Genomic DNA, 14,422 nt, shown 5'->3' with positions numbered 1-14,422 from the left:
TTTGAAATTAAGTGCTGTCAATCTAAGTTGTGATTTCCAATGCGGATACATATTAGCTTCCGTGCCATTAACCGCCTCCTGTGCCGTTCCTTTATGCACCCACGTCTAGCTGTACTCGCCGCTCTTTCGACCGCAATTGCATATCTTGCTACGGCTTATGTCTATTGGTGAGTCGTCAAGGTCGTTACTGAGTATCAATTTAACAGTTTTCTTGTCAGTGAAAAAAAGTGTTGAATGAAAATTCGGCGATATGGTCCTTGGAGAGACGTTATCATAGAAGTGATTGTAAAGTAATCTCAGGGAATTTTAGCTCGAAATTTCCTACTGCAATTAATTAAATTCGCTAAAACCATTTTGAACTGTATGAAAAAAAATTTGCCTATAAAGTTCCTCATATAAATTAACACAAAACCCATTTAATGTCTCACCCAAGATTTACTCCGGAACGACTGGAGCTATCGTCAAGTTTAGTCACAAGGTGTGGTCTGTAAACCACCTCACAGACAGGGGGGGCCCGAACTACGAGGACAAAAGGCTTTAGCCAGGATGTGGATGTCAAACCTAAAGAAGTCCTCCGCTAGGTTTAACACTTAATAAGGTGGTTGCAGGGGCTTCCGGGGAACATCCACGCGCACCAAGCCATGTGTGCAAACGTCCACTTTCTTGGGTGGATTAGCTTTCATCGAAGAATGATGAGATGAGATGGCGGGAGTGATTTTAGTTTGGCCATATCTCGGAGTAAGCGCAAAAGCCAAGTGGTGGAAAAGACTGAACTATTGTCGACCCCAGGGCCGCTAGGGAGTCTCAAATTCTCTCCGTATACCAGCTCGGCGGAGCTGGTGGCAAACTCTTCACGATGGACTGTCCGTAGGCCAAGTAGCACGAAGGGCAGAAGTTGCAACCCCGAAGAGTCATGGTGTTTCATTATAGCAGCCTTCAGCGTTCCAGCATGCCATTGGATTGAGAGTGGTACGCAGTCGTCCGAGGGCGTTTTAAAGCCCAGGAATTTGCCTAACTTCGAGAACGGAGTAGACTCGAACTACATTTGCTGGTCAATAACGACTTCGGCTGGAACTCCAAAGCATTAGATTCATTCACGACAAAGGGCTCGACGCGCGATTGTGCGGAAATGTCGGCCAGAGGTATTATTTCGGGGTACCGGGTGAACCTATCGATGATTGTGAGGCAATACCTGAAGCCATGCGAATCTTGCAAGGGGCCAGTAATGTCAATGTGGATCGTGTGAAAACGCTTTGTCGACCAAGGGAATCAGCCTACTTCTTTTTGTACGTGTACTCTCTGAAACAGCAGTTGACATTCTTAGTCATCGGGGACCAGAACTATTTATTAATGACCAGTCAATTCTTTTTCCGAATGCCTGGGTGCGCAAGATCGTGTTCTCTTTGGGATACTCCCTTGGGAAAGTTGGCCGGAATATATGGCCTAGGTCCCTTTCCAGATGTCTCACAGAGTCAAAAAAAAACCAAAAAAGGACTAACGGTTTCGTCCAGGGCAGAGCCAACTCTTCAGACGCTGCCTCACCTGTGCCCTGGGAGCAGCGCGACACAAAGTGGCAACAGGTGGAAAAACGGTCATTTATTTAATCGCAAAAACACAAGATTGTGAATTATATTAAAGCTCTCACAGAGTATTTCGAAGATTGAGCCGAAAAGGGGAAACTTCCAAAATTTGTATTTGGGGTTTTGCACCTGAGGGACTGTGTCATCCTTCTGTGCTTTGGCGATTGCCGAACAGTGGACCGTGGCTGGGATTTTAATCTCTGAAATAGGTGGCAAAGCGTCTGCAACTACATTGCCTTCGCGTGTTGGATGTCCGAAGTAAACTGGCTTATAAAGTTCAGGCGCGTAAGTTGGCGAAGTGACGCTTTATCGGACTTCTGCATAAAGGGGAAGGTAAGAGGCTTGTGGTCCGTGAACACTGGGCGGCCTGATTTCTAGGGAATATCGGAACTATTTGATTGCCATGTGCGCGGCAAATAGCTCACGATCGTAGGTGCTGTAGTCCTATTTAATAATAATAATCGTTGGCACAACAATCCGTATTCGATCAAGGCCTTGAAGTGTGTTAGAGCACTTCAAGACTGGAACGGTACACTACAGTAACGCTGTAGGAGACAATGTGGTGATTCCCGTTTATCTTCAATTTCATATTCAATTTCTTGGAATGGAAGCTCAACGGATGCCAGATTTGGTTCACGGTTTGGTGGTACTGCGGTGTCTGAGGAATCGACAAATACGGCTACGGATGCATCTGGTTGAAGGAATGCCAGGGGTGTAGCATCCGGCAGCTATCGTTGGGGTAATTGAAATGCCTTGACGGCCTTTGTAGACCATGCAATCACGCGTGGGTTTTGAGTCTTGGGTCCAGATAAGCAGGCATTGGAGATCGTTTGATGTTGTGCGGCTTTGGGCAAGAAACGACGATAAAAGTTTAACATGCCCAAAAACCTTCACACATTCTTCATTGTTTTAGGCTGTGGAATATCTGTGATGGCGTAAACCTTGTCTGGATCTGGGTGGATTCCCTCTGTGGATATCGTGTGGCCTAAAAACTTCACCTGCTATTGGAGGAATTTTCAACGTTAAATACAAGACCGGTCTGAAGAAGACGTTGAAAAATGCGTTCGGGGTTTTACAAATATATATGACTCAGGCGACCAAAACATAATCCAAGTACACAAAAAAAAAGGTATCGCAGGACTCAGTAAATGAGCCTCTGAGAAGTTTGCGCTACATTGTACAGACTAAAAGTCATCCGTGTGAGCTGCCGTTTTCAGAATGTCTTTAGAGCTACGTCACATAGTCTCCATTTGCCGTTGGGCTTTGGGACCATTTGTAGTGATGGTCTGCAAATACTCTGCCTTAAAAGTATATTAAATTGTTTCTTAACAACAGCGAGCTTCTGGGTTGGTGATAGACGCACCTTCGAGAAAATATGGAAATCAGTGTTGCGGATGTGGTGCTGTACATCATGCTTAGCTGGCTGTATTTTTGAAGAAGCGCGCGAATGTGAGGGTCGGCTGCTTCTTCAAAAATTGTAAAAAGACTTACAGTAGAGCAGGGGGCAAGTTTTCCTGAGGATCCTGAGCGAGGTTGCCGGGCCTATAAGAGACCTGTTCTACAGATCCAGCAAACCATTAGTGGCCTAGGAAGTCTGCGCCTAATATGGGACTGCTATTGTCCAACACCCAGACTTACGCTCACTTGCCTGTAGCTGCAAGTGTGTATTATTGAGGAGTTTGCCGCCGCTAGTTTAAGTTGTTGTGGGATCAATTTGTGATTCGGCGATACCGAGAGGGCTAAGACGTCAGCGCCTGTGTCGATTAGGTAATGGCGCTTGCTCAAAGGAGCATAGATTGTTAGGCGGGGTGGAGCTGCGTTCTGGGTAGCCGCCGGCGTTTAGTTTTTTGATACTGTGAACGTTCACGGGCTAGTATACTTCCTTGCCTTGTCGGCAAAACTGTGGTAGTACCAGCAAACTGTAGGACTCGTTGAGGTCCCCGATGCGCAACTACTCGATCGCCCATTTCGGTTGGCGATCGCAAACGCGTTCGCGACATACCTCACGAACACAAAGCTCCCACTTTTGCCAGCCAGTGCTCACTGACACTTTCAAATACCTGGAGTTCGCCGGACAGGGGGAGTTGCTGCAAGCACAACGACTTCAGGAACTCAGCTTCGCTGACTCACCGGCAGTTGCTTGATAAGGGTGCCCTTTCGACTTCTCGTCCAGGCCGACGAGCGCATGATTAAATCACGTGGCGTCTGTAGTGATGCCCGCGAGCGCGAACGCTCCCAAAACAGTGGCACCCTGACCGCCACTATGGTCACGGGGGTGCTGGAGGCGCCTAATGTGTATGACATTGATCGAACTTACTTGAATTTACGGAACAGTAAAGAACATTCGAGCCCCACAACGAGCGGAAAACGTTTCTGGCTTTGAGCTCTGGCGTTCATCTCAAATTTACTATTGTGGACATTGAGCTGCACAGGACAGAACATGACGGATGTTGGTTACCACGCCCTCGAAGACAGGACATCATCCGAATGTTGGGTGAACAGAACGCGGGCATGGACTTCTGACAACTGGATCGTTCATGAATGCCAGGAAGGACAAATCTATAAACGTGGAGGTTTTCAGCTTGATATTCGAACTGGACGAAAAGAGTCGAAGAATTCACCATATTCTGCTCCACTATTTCCTAGATAGATTGAAATTCAATCATATCAGGAAACTGTAACAGTTTTCCATTACATATTAGATTAAGTTTATGCCGAAAAACATAAAGATTGGTCAAATGAACCTGCTGCATGTTAAAGCCTCTTCCTACCTGGCGGCGAGACTGAAAAAGCTGGAGGATTGTCCCTACAGTTTTCTAGTGCAAGAGCAATGGGTTTGATTTAGTGGAATCTGTGGCATTGGATCAGTAAATGGGGCGAGGACCTTTTACGATGAAAGATCCATAAGACCGAGAACTTGCGTCTTGATGTGAAGACAGTTAAAAGCAACCACGCTGAGATAGTTTTGTTGCCAGGACTTAGTTGCAGTCATCGTAAAATACCAGATTAATGGCGAGAGGAAAACATCATAGTTGCCTCCGCTTATCTACCATATGATTTTTTGTATCCTCCACCGATGGAAGAGCTAAGGGATCTGGAAGTGTATATAGAATTAACTGGTCTCAAACTCTTAATATGTTGCGATGCGAATGCTCAACATATTTGTTTGAGCAGTACCAAATGCAATTCAAGAGGAGAGAAGCTAGCATCTTATTGATTTTATCACCTCAGTTGGTCTTATGATTGGAAACGTAGGGTGCGCCCCTACTTTCGTGGGACCGAAAAGATGTGAAGTAATTGACAGAGTTGATTACAGTGTTGGAGTTGATTCCACACTGGTGGATGCTAGACGAAATCTCACTGCCTGATCACCGGTGCCTAGAATTCAATCTGACTATTGCTGGCGAACAGTCTGTAATACAAAGACGAAAACCTAGGAAAACGGATTGGACAAACTTCAACGAACATCTTCGCGATAAAGTACAGCTCCCTAGGCGACTAAAGCCTCCTTTGGCGCTTCAAACTGAATTGGAAACTCTGAATTGCACACTTTTAGAGTGCTATGAAGACGCTTGTCCTATTTCCCGACACCAAAGTAGTAAAACGGTTCCTTGGTGGAACCGGGAATTTGAAAAGCTCAGGAAATCAACCAAACGACTTCTGAACTATGCTTGCAAAGGCAATAAGAACGAAGACTGGTTAAACTTCCGGAACTCACAGCGTGAATATAAGAGACTCCTTCGTGTTCGGAACGAGAGTCCTTTAGAGCATACTGTGAAAAACTGGAAGGCGAAAGAGAGACTTCAAAGCTGTGCAGTCTTTAAAAGAGATGAGTCGACTAAGTTGGAGTCTCTTAGAAAACCCGATGGTTCTTTCACGAGCTCCAGACTGGAATCAGTACAGACCCTCTTGGAAGTACACCATCCGGGAGAACGGGTGAGAGAAGTCATAGTGGGAGAGTTGACGGTTCTTGCAATCCCTTTAACACGCAAATGCTGCAAGGTGAACTGGAACACTGCCAAAGCGGTTGTTACCAATGAAAAAGTGAGAGCTTCTATACTGCCCTTTGAACACTTCAGAGCACCTGGCGTGGATGGCATCTATTCAGCAATGCTAAAGGAGGGTATCGAGCACTTAGAACAACCTCTAAGAAATATTTTTCGAGGATGTCTTGCTCTGGGCTACGTGCCTTCCTCTTGGCAAAAGGTTAAGGTAGTCTTCATACCGAAACCTGGGAAAGATGACTATTCTAATCCAAAGAACTTCAGACAGACCAGTTTGACTTCATTCTTGCTGAAAGGAGCAACGAAAGGCTGCCCACAAGAAGGTCTGCTGGCGCCACTTCTATGGAGTATGCATTACTATGTGAACTGCAAAATTTGCGAATATACGCTCAAGTTTATGTTGATGTCGTGGCTATGCTTGCTGTCGAGCGGGACCTTGAATCAGTTGGTGCCTCAGGTATGGACTTTCAGTTAATCCAAATAAAACCTCAATGGTATTATCCAGAAACAGGTTTAAACTGGATGGACTTTGCCTCCCAGAAATGACTGGTAAAACCCTTCAACTCTCTGAAGAAGTGAAATATCAAGGGGTCACTCAAGATAAAAAGCTTCTTTGGAGCAAACATGTAGAGGTAACGTTGAAACGAGGCCTCACAGCTTATGGCCGGTGAAGACGAACTTTTGCCTTAACATGGGGATTCAGGCCTCATGTGGTAATATGGATATACGTTGCTATCATTAGGCCGTTAGCCGCACCGCCAAGAACTGTGTGTCTGAGTATTACCGGTGCCATGAGCACGACATGCGGCGCTCTAAATGCATTACTCAATTTGTAGCCCCTGTATATATTTATTCAAAGAGATCAGCTCATAGACTAATTCGATTAGATCTATGGGAAAACAACGGAACAGCTACTGGAGGTCCTGGATCCTTTTCTTACAATGCCTTCTGATTCTCAGGTCCCCATTCATCTGTTTAGTAGAGTATAAGAAGTTATCTTGAAGCGTAGAGAGAACTGGGAAGTCCTGGATGAATAGGTGGCGGGACATAGGCCAATGGCTCAAAAACAGAACATGGTTTTAGAGCCGGAGTCTACCTCTCGAATAAAAACGAGAGATGAGCGTTTCCTTTGGAACAACATGCATCGGTTTTTCAAGCCGAAATATATGCGATCTTAAGGGCGGCAAATTGCGTGATTGACGGGCGGTTGAAGGGCAGGTGCATCGCAATCTGCAGTGATAGCCAGACTGCATTGAGGACGTTGAGTAGTCTTTTGATTACCTCGAAAATCGTTCAGGAATGCAGAAACCGTTTGAGCTCTATCTCTAGATTCAATGCGGTGGAAGTGCTCTGGGTACCTGGTCACTGTGGCATAGAGGGAAATGAAATCTCGGATGCTTTAGCAAAAAAAGAATTCAACCCCGCCCATGCCAGGACCGGAACCAGCAATTGGAGTTTCAGCTGCATTGGCTAAGGCTATCTTCAAAAACTGGGAGCAGGCCTCCCGCAATGACAGGTGGCGGAGCCTAAATGCTGCTAGATACACCAAACTATTCCTGTCAGAACCGAACATGTGTAGCGCAAAGTTTATCCTGTCGAAAAGGAGGAGGAGAGGCCATAATTCACTAGCTAGACATATGCTCAGTATAGGAATTATTCAAGATGATACGTGTCCCTCCTGTAACAAGCAAGCGGAATCCACGAATCATTTCCTATATGGATGCCCCGCTTATGGACGCATCGGACATCAGATCTTCGGTGCCGATGTTCCCCGGTTGCGACGAGTAGCATCACGCGATACGTTGACGATCCGGGATATTCCGTTAGAGGACAATGGACCACCACGGCCTGAGTGCTCAGAAATTACAGCTTCTCCCCCGCCATGCACACACGCCGGCTCTTGCAGTCTAACGTGTTTTTGTTTTATTTATTTAATAAGTAATTTGAAATCAATTAATTGGTAATCTACAAATTCTTGATCTGGATTATTTTCCCATGGAATGTTGGCTGTCACACGATCTAAGGAATCCTCTAAAACGCAAACTGAGTCGGTACTTATCTTCAGCTTCGGCTCCATAGGTATTTTAAATTTGATGTTAAAGTTGCTGCTGGGTGACTTGTTGTACTTGCCTGCCCTGAATTCTGCAAGGTTGTCGTTACTGGCAGACACAACTCCGAGTTTATTGCGGACATTTGCGCGTTCTAGTGCACTTCCAGTTGGATGCGTACTCGAAGACTCGTTGCAAGAGCGACTCTTCACTGCACTGGTTCCATGTTCTCTGGCTGTCCGCATACTTGTTAATGTTGGAAACGGCAGTGGTTCTGGCCTGAGTTGTGAGTTGCGGTGTGCACAAGCACACCACGGTCGGTGCTATATTCTCGTAAGGGTCTGAAAAGCCAACAGGATACTTCCCGTTTCATGAAGCCGCAGATGAATTCACTAAAAGTGTGGAGAACTCGCGATCGCCCAGAATCAACAACGCATTCCACTTTTATGGAGTACGTTTTCAATTTCGATAACCGAACTTGAACGGTTTGCGTTTGCAAAAGCTCCGTTATTTCCGCAATCAGTTCGTATTGGCGTCACCAATTTAGTTAAACCATTTTTATTAGAATTAATTTATTAGTATAAACATTTCTCTGATAATGACTGTAGTATTTTTATATCGTTAATTAAGATTACACAAATTGTGCCTGAAACTACGACATAAGCAACACAAGACCCAACAATCACGACGAAGTCTATTAGAATTCAATTATCTAATAATGAAAACAACTAGTCTCATTTTTGATTATTTTTTTCTCTTTGGTATTAAAAACTGAAAAAAGCAATGCTCAAATAAAGTTAACAATAATATATTACTGGAAGTTATCTGTTTTAGGTGAACTTCTTCGCATTTGCTAACAATGTTGAAGTTCTTGGACTTCTAGTGTATGGAATCGGCTATAATCGATAAAGTACTTTGCAAAGCAAATTATTTGTGCAAATGGCTTTTGCAAAATGGTGCCTAATTGAAATTCAAATTATTATGCAAATTCAACTGTCATGAACTCAAAGTTGCTCACATAGGAAAATACAAAACCTTTCATATCTGAAACATCCAGTTTCTACTTTCCCGACTTGCTAATTAACTCTCTACATACATGTGAATGGAGTGTACAATTTTTTTCACAGAATGAGTCATATGGGATATCAGATGAAAGGGCTCAATTAGTACTTTTCGAAACTGGCCACACATTTGATGTCGGGTGAAACCTAGGGTAGTGACGACTCAAAATATGATCCACAAAAAGTGTAACAGGTCTCGTTCTCAGAACCTATCCAACAGAAAATTCTGAAAAAAATCACAGTGGTGTATCTAAACGAAATTTAGGCCTCAAAATACATCCCGTTTCGATATCTGCATGGATAAAGTTAATAATAGTATATTAACATGTTTTAGAAATTTAGCCGGAAACCCCACTTCATGTTAGAACTACAAAATTACATAAGGCACAATTTGGTCAAGTTTGAAGGAAATCCAACTATTATTAACAAAGCTTTAGAGGGTTTTAAAACAATTGGTTGAATTCAATTATTTTATTTAAAACTAAGAATAGAATATAAGCGAAAATGAAATATTATGGGTTATCGATATATGCGGTTCGGGAGTTTAGCTCAGACTGACTTATAGAAAAAATGCAAGCAAAAAATTTTGATTACAATTACATAGACTTCAAGTTGTATGTGTAAAGAAAAGAGAAAATATTACAATAGGCAAGTATCAAAAAAGAATTCAACATCCTCCCGCCGCCAAGTTAATTAATTAATTTACTTCTAATGGAAATAAATGCTGAATTGATCTCTTCAAGAGAACTCCATTATGAAGACGCAGCTCGCATGAACGGATTCGGTTGTCTCGGCCGACAAATACCCTTTCAATGGTCGCCAGCTTCCAAAAAAGCCGTGGAATAGAAGAGTCGTGTACTATCACAACATCGCCGACTTTCAATTCACGTGTGAATTTTGTAGGCCCATGATGCGCTGACCGAAGTAATTGAACATATTCCGTCCGAAATCGTTTAAAAAATGAATCTGCGAAGCGAAATCGTGCCTTCCACTTAGCTCGAATGTTTTTGTCGGCTTCTTGAAACGAAGCTGTTGTTAAGCTTGAAGGAAAAGTGCCGAGCAAAAAATGAGCAGGCGTTAAAGGAGAGAGGTCGCGTTCGTTGTCACTAACATAGGTAAGTGGTCGAGCGTTAATCACGAATTCCGCTTCAGTTAAGTAAGTATATAGCTGGTCAAAAGTTAACGTAGATCGCTGAATCGCTACTTTTAAAACGTCTTTAACGCTTCGTACCAATCTGTCCCAAAAACCGCCCCACCAGGCAGCTCTTTCCACAATGAAACGCCATTTAACGTTGTTTTCTGCTAAATAGTTGTGGAAAGTTTCAGATTGTATCGTCGTCCTCAACTGTTGAAACTCCAATGTCGTTCTTTTAAAAGTTTTTGCATTGTCCGAATATATAACGTTTGGTACACCTCGTCTGGCAAAGAATCGCCGTAATGCTAGCACACAAGACTCTGTGGTCAGATCTGGCGTCAATTCTAAATGCACGGCTCGTACGACCGCACAAGTGATAAGCAATACGTAAGCCTTCCGGTTGCTTTCATTGGAAGAACTGCGAACAAATAATGGGCCTGCGAAGTCCCACTATTTCAAAAGGGCGTGAGGCTAACAATCGGTTCTTAGGCAGAGGTGCGAATGGTTGGTTTCCTGCCTTTCCTTTCATACGTTTGCAGAATAAACAGCGATGAATTATAGTCTTGACCGCTTGGCGAGCTTTGATCACCCAAAATCGTTTTCGCAGATAAACACGCGTAAAATTCGTTCCACGATGAAATGTTTTTTCATGAGCTTCGATAATGATAAGAGACGTTAAGTGTGAGCTCTTCGATAAAATAACTGGATACATTTCATCAAATTCCAACTCCGATTCACCTAGGCGGCTGCCTACACGTAAAATTCCGTCATCGTCGACAAAGGGGTTTAATGACAAAATCTTCGAACACTTAGGAACCAATTGCCGGTTGTTAAGAGCATTTACTTCTTCTTTGAAAACTTCAAATTGAACCCTTTTTATCCAGAACAGTTCTGCTCTCCGTAGTTCATCCGCAGTCAGGTGCTCTTTGAAACCTACTCTCTTTCGAAGCAGGTCAACGTATCTAAGCACATAAGCTGTAACACGAAGAAGCCTCCGGTATTTGCTGAATCGTTCAATTTGTATTGGATTATCAGGTACTGCACAGTCAGATTGAGTGGTCGACTGAGGAATAGTTAAAAGGCAAAAATCAACTGCGGTCATCGGAGTTTCGAAATCTTGGTCGGATATGGGCCACTCACTAATGTCGTTGTATAACCAAGACGGTCCGTTAAGCCAGGTCTCGCAACTCAGTAGAGTTTGTGCAGAAACACCCCGAGTCAATAGATCTGCGGGATTGATTGATCCTGGGCAATGATTCCAGTTGTCGTTAGCGGTTAGTTGCTGAATTTCTTGAACTCGGTTGTAAACGAATACATCTTTCTGGAATTTACTGCTACGAATCCAGTATAAAGTAATTTTTGAATCGGTCCATAAATATATTGAATCGAATTTCACTCTTAATTTCTCAACAAGATATTAGCGCATCCTTGCGGCTTCCAGATCAGCACATAGTTCCATTTTGGGTAGTGTTATGCGTTAAACACAATACGCGTTTTTGTGGTCTCTCTTTCCTCCCGATACACCGGTCGATGTGGCATAAAATAAGTCCGTTCGTTGGTTTTTTCTGCTTCATCGCAAATTTCTGCAACACCACTTGAAATCATCTCCCGTATGATTTCATCGTATTGCCTTAACTTTTCCGGATCCTCACTAAGCTTCACCAATGAACGTCGAAGTCCTTTGAGAGCGCCACCGCGGTTGTTATCAATAGTGCATTCGTCGTTTCTCCATAGCAATGATGCTTCATATCGCGTGCCATTTTTCCGAATGTGTTTTTCGATAATATCATCCACTTGAAGCTTATGATGATTTGATGTAATATCGTCAACAACCCATAATCGTTCAATCCGATCAACTAAAGATTCAAGTGAGTTGTCCTCAATTACACCAACATTGAGATTCGTAGATGTTACTGACGTGCCTTGGGTCGATATAGGTCCTTGTAGTGTCCATCCGAAAATGGTGTCAATAGCGACAAGGTTGTCGGTTATTCTTTTGAAGTCGTCTTTTACTATGGACCAGTAAATATCGGCCCCTATTAACATTCCGATTTCGAATTCCGTTTCATTTAAATATGAAGTATCCGCTAACTTAAGGCCAAGGATGTCCAATTCTGTGCTACGAACATACTGGAATGCAGTAGAGCAAATTTCTGCCACGACTATAGCCAGGATTTCGATCGCCTCGTCTGAATGTAAACTACGTAGTTTAATTCGAACGCGTTTAAAGAGCTTTGGCTCAGAGTTATTCGAATCGTAGCTTAACGGTATCATGTGTGTCGAGTTGTAGTTTCGTTACAATGTTTTCTTTGACAGACGTACGCTGCGAGCCACCATCTAGAATTATTCGTACTGGCACAGAACTTGAATTACTCGAAGCTATAATAGTAGCCGTTTGAAGAAGTACCTCTTCTGTTTGCAGTAAAGCTGATGCATACAATGTTGTTGTTGAGCCACAAGAGTTTGTTGCAGGTGCTACCGTTGTTGTTGAAGGTGCTACTGTTGTTGTATTTTTAGCTTTAGGTCGGTATGTTGGGTCGTGCATAGACGTAGCATGATTACTTCCACAAAGAGAACACTTTACACGTTTATTGAAGCATCGCTTAGCATTGTGTCCCTTTTTGGTGCATTTAAAGCAATACCCCATGCTTTTCAAAATTGTCTTCTTCTCTGCAAGCGATAACGTCGTTTTGCAATTTTCCGTTAAATGACTGTTTGATTTGCAAAAGCAGCAAAACTCAGCTATGTTCGTAGTGGTGAGTAACCCAGCAGCCGTTTTACATGTATTTGCGACTTTTGTTGTTCTCGTTCTCCGTTCATTTGTCAGCTCGGCCATTTCGAGAGAGGAGATCTCTTCTTTAATAAATGACAGAATATCATTTAGCTGATTACCACCACAACTACTGTGCTCGCTAGTACCCACCGATAGTGATGCATTTTCGTCTTCGATTGAACGTGCAGCTTTATCTTGCTTACTCGGATGTAGCCTATGAAAATCGATCACTAAATCATGAGGCAAACAATGCAGAATTAAACTTCTCAGCATTATAGAGTACTGTGACGATGGAACATTAAGTGCGGTAAGTGACCTTGTATGGGCTCTTATGTCTGTGTATAATTTCCTCAATTTTGTCACGTCATGACGAGAGTTTATTCGAGAAAGGTTCATCAGCTGCTGCATCGTATGATCGACGAGCTTATCGACGTTTCCATACTGTTCCAGCAACAACGAAACAGCCGAATCATAGTTGGCGTTTGTTGGTGTAAAACCAGCAATTGTATCTGCCGCCTTGCCAACCAAATGATTTGATAAATAATTAAATTTATCAGCACCGGTTAAATCCGTTCAGTCATGAACCGCTACACGAAAGCGTTCCCAGAAAGGGAGCCACTCATGAAAATGACCACTGAAAACTTTTAACGAAAGTTTTGGCAATTTAGCAGAGCTAAATGTGTGCTCCTTTTTTCGTTCAAGGCTAGATGATGATGAAGTGTCAAGATTATCGCGGCATTTTCGTAACCGTTTAAGTCACTGGTTTAGGTGCGATAAAATGTTTGCGGCTTTATCCTCATACTCGTAAATCGTTTCAAATTCTTTCTGGGCATTTTCTAGCTTTATAGAAGGTCGAATTTCATCATTGCATTTTCGTAACGTACCCAAAACTGAATTTATGCGTTCGATAAAGCTCACAAGTTCGTCTTCAATAAGATCAATGTGTTCCGTTTTATCACTTTTGGAATCTGAGCTGTTTAAATATTCGGACGCACTATTTGTTAATTTCGTTAACTGCCCACGATAAACCGCTCGTTCCGTTATGACCATGTTTATTTTTTTTCGACTTACGTTCCGATAAAGGTATTCCGACTTACGTTCCGATAAAGGTATTCCGACTTAGGTCCCGAAAGGTATTCCGACTTAGGTCCCGAAAGGTATTCCGACTTACGTTCCCGGGTTTCGGCACCAGTTTTTAAAACAATTGGTTGAATTCAATTATTTTATTTAAAACTAAGAATAGAATATAAGCGAAAATGAAATATTATGGGTTATCGATATATGCGGTTCGGGAGTTTAGCTCAGACTGACATATAGAAAAAATGCAAGCAAAAAATTTTGATTACAATTACATAGACTTCAAGTTGTATGTGTAAAGAAAAGAGAAAATATTACAATAGGCAAGTATCAAAAAAGAATTCAACAGAGGGTGAACTTTGCCATTTGTTGTGAATTTCGTGCACTCTACAACGTGTATGACGTTATCATCCCATATCAGTTTGTCAATATCACAATAAAGTGAGCTCACATGAGAGAAAAGAAACATTTTATTTTGAATTTTTGGGTCATTTGTATCATCATCATCATTAACGGCGCATAAGGAACTTTTGCGCCGAGGTCCACCAATTCAATATCCCTAAAAGCTGTCTGGCGTCCTGGCCTACGCCATCGCTCCATCTTAGGTAGGGTCTGCCTCATCTTTTTCTACCATAGATATTGCCCTTATAGACTTTCCGGGTGGGATCATCCTCATCCATACGGATTAAGTGACCCGCCCACCGCAACCTATTGAGCCGGATTTTATCCACAATCGGACGGTCA

General features: G+C 42.9%; 1 protein-coding gene across 1 annotated transcript; it reads right to left on the bottom strand.

The window, feature by feature from the left end:
- Nucleotides 1-11,298: 11,298 nt before the first annotated feature.
- Nucleotides 11,299-13,651, bottom strand: LOC119661436. The gene is made up of 3 exons (XM_038070785.1): nt 13,520-13,651; nt 12,151-13,117; nt 11,299-12,017 (listed from the first exon to the last, which is right to left on the bottom strand). The coding sequence occupies exons 1-3, from the start codon at nt 13,649-13,651 to the stop codon at nt 11,299-11,301; spliced, it is 1,818 nt and encodes a 605-aa protein (XP_037926713.1).
- Nucleotides 13,652-14,422: the final 771 nt, after the last annotated feature.

The sequence above is a fragment of the Hermetia illucens genome, chromosome 1, assembly GCF_905115235.1.
Source record: "Hermetia illucens chromosome 1, iHerIll2.2.curated.20191125, whole genome shotgun sequence".
Taxonomy (NCBI): Eukaryota; Metazoa; Arthropoda; class Insecta; order Diptera; family Stratiomyidae; genus Hermetia; species Hermetia illucens.
Note: the sequence above shows the minus strand (reverse complement) of the source record. Positions and strands in the feature narration are given on the sequence as shown.